The sequence below is a fragment of the Oratosquilla oratoria genome, chromosome 4 (genome assembly GCF_046742065.1).
Source record: "Oratosquilla oratoria isolate Oo_2021 chromosome 4, ASM4674206v1, whole genome shotgun sequence".
NCBI lineage: Eukaryota > Metazoa > Arthropoda > Malacostraca > Stomatopoda > Squillidae > Oratosquilla > Oratosquilla oratoria.
The window spans coordinates 58,464,727-58,466,679 of NC_134780.1; the positions used below are offsets into that span (position 1 = coordinate 58,464,727).

Here is a 1,953-nt window from a genome sequence, read left to right on the forward strand (position 1 = left end):
TACTAATATTTATAGATATTTACATATAGATGTGAGAGACGTAACAGTATTAATAATGTTATATTTCCATAATCCAAGTTTTAGAGGGGTGTTAATATTAATACAGATTATGGTGCGCGAATTCTACAGAGAACGAATCTTCAAGGCATGACCTTGCTACATTATCCCCCCCCCCCGCTCCCTAGTGACGATATAGGAGGAACGAGACCTTCCTGACCTTCCTGACACGAGTTTTGGTGGCAAGTGAAGTATCTGCTACCTTGGTGTGAGGTATGTTCGTGTCCTCACGGAGCAGATAGGCCGGCTTGACACGATCGATGTTGACGGATTCCGGCATACCGTTCTTCTCTATGGTAATCGTTTTCCTAGTTCTGCGTAGTACCTTGAAGGGGCCTTGGTAAGGTTGTTGTAGCGGTTTCTTCACGGCGTCAACTCTGATGAACACGTGTGTGCAGGTGTCGAGGTCTTGACTAACAAAAGTCTTGAAAGATGGCGTACGAGGTTGCACCGGTTGAAGAGAACGCATGTGGTCTGTCAGTTTTGCAGTGTAGTCCTGAAGATGACATGAAGTAGAGTTAGGGGCAAGGGCCAAGAGTTGACCAGATAACTTGAAGGTATTTCTGTAAACGAGTTCGGCAGGAGAATGTTGCAAGAATTCCCATAAATTCATCGGCAAGGTTGGCTAGTGCATCGACAGCAAGGGTGTCCTTGACGGTGAATAGGCTGCGTTGGGTCGCAGGAGGCAACCGTTGGTAGAACAGTTGCTTGAAGACTTCCTTGTCAAAGGAATCGTACTTATCTGCCAGCAGTGTTTTCATCCGTCGAAAAAGACCGGAGGGCCTCTCATTCCCGAGTTCTTCTCTGCTGAGGAGCTCTTGGAGACGAACCGCTATAGTATTCTGAAGGCGCGCTAGGACAGCTTTCTTGAGATCTTCATAAGGAGTGTTAGAAGTGACAGCTTGTGCGATGACGTCAGAGACCTGTGATAAGACATCAGGTGGCAGGACAGCAGTTGTATGCGAGAATTTAGTGAGGCTAACAGTGATCGAAGAGGCCTTAAAATTGCATTCCAAGATGGAGAACCACATGGACGGGTCCTGGGAGCAGAATGCAGGTGCACGGAAGGCGACTGTTGTTGTAGCTACGTAAGCCATCTTTGCGGGACGAAATTGTCAATGTCACTAACAATAACGGGCACTAACACACTTGACACTATATGGGGCACTAGCACAGTATTTTATGGGGCACTAACACGAGCACAGTTTAGACACTAACTTGGGCGGTATCACTAACACAATAGATAATCCTGGGCACTACAAGTAACACTCTTGGGCACTATAATACTGTCGGGCGCTATAGTTAATAATCCTGGGCACTAAAGTAATACCCCTGGGCACTATAAATGAGCAGAAAATTGGGCCCTAGAAAGACTGAAGACGAGGCAGCGTGGGGCAGAGATTCCCCTGTGCTGGAGACAGTAGGGCGGGCCGTGGTAGGGGAGAGGTTCGCCTCTCCAGGGAACAGCGAGGCGGCGGCTGGGCAGAGGTACGCCTTTCCTGGAGAGAGTTGGACGGGCCACGGTCGGGCAGAGGTTTGCCTCTCCAGTGAACAGCGAGGCGGCGCCTGGGCAGAGGTACGCCATTCCTGAAGACAGTTGGGCGGGCCGCGGTCGGGCAGAGATTAGCCTCCCCAGGGAACAGCTCGGCGGCGCCTGGGCAGAGGTTCGCCTCTCCAAGGAACAGAGAGGTGGCTCCCGGGCAGAGGTTCTCCTCGAGGAGGGCGGCGGTAGCACCTCCGGGGCGGGGGTGGCAGCAGATCCGGGGGGCGTGGGCGGGAGTGGCACCAACTCCCACGGCGGCAGTAGCACCTGGGAGGCGGCAGTGGCAGCAGCTCCGGGAGGCGGCTGTAGGCCCAGCGTCGGCGGCTCCAGCGGTGGCAGGCCCGTCGGCGGTA

The 1,953-nt window shown here is 52.7% G+C and overlaps 1 protein-coding gene across 1 annotated transcript; it reads right to left on the reverse strand.

Annotated features, from left to right (window-relative positions):
• Window positions 1-575: 575 nt before the first annotated feature.
• On the reverse strand, window positions 576-1,154 carry LOC143024503 (uncharacterized). Its single transcript, XM_076183314.1, has one exon. The coding sequence runs from the start codon at window positions 1,152-1,154 to the stop codon at window positions 576-578; it is 579 nt and encodes a 192-aa protein (XP_076039429.1).
• Between the last annotated feature and the right edge of the window lie 799 nt (window positions 1,155-1,953).

Bases quoted from the DNA above. Each gene is read 5' to 3' on its own strand.
- LOC143024503 (XM_076183314.1), bottom strand. From the start codon at position 1,154: ATGGCTTACGTAGCTACAACAACAGTCGCCTTCCGTGCACCTGCATTC.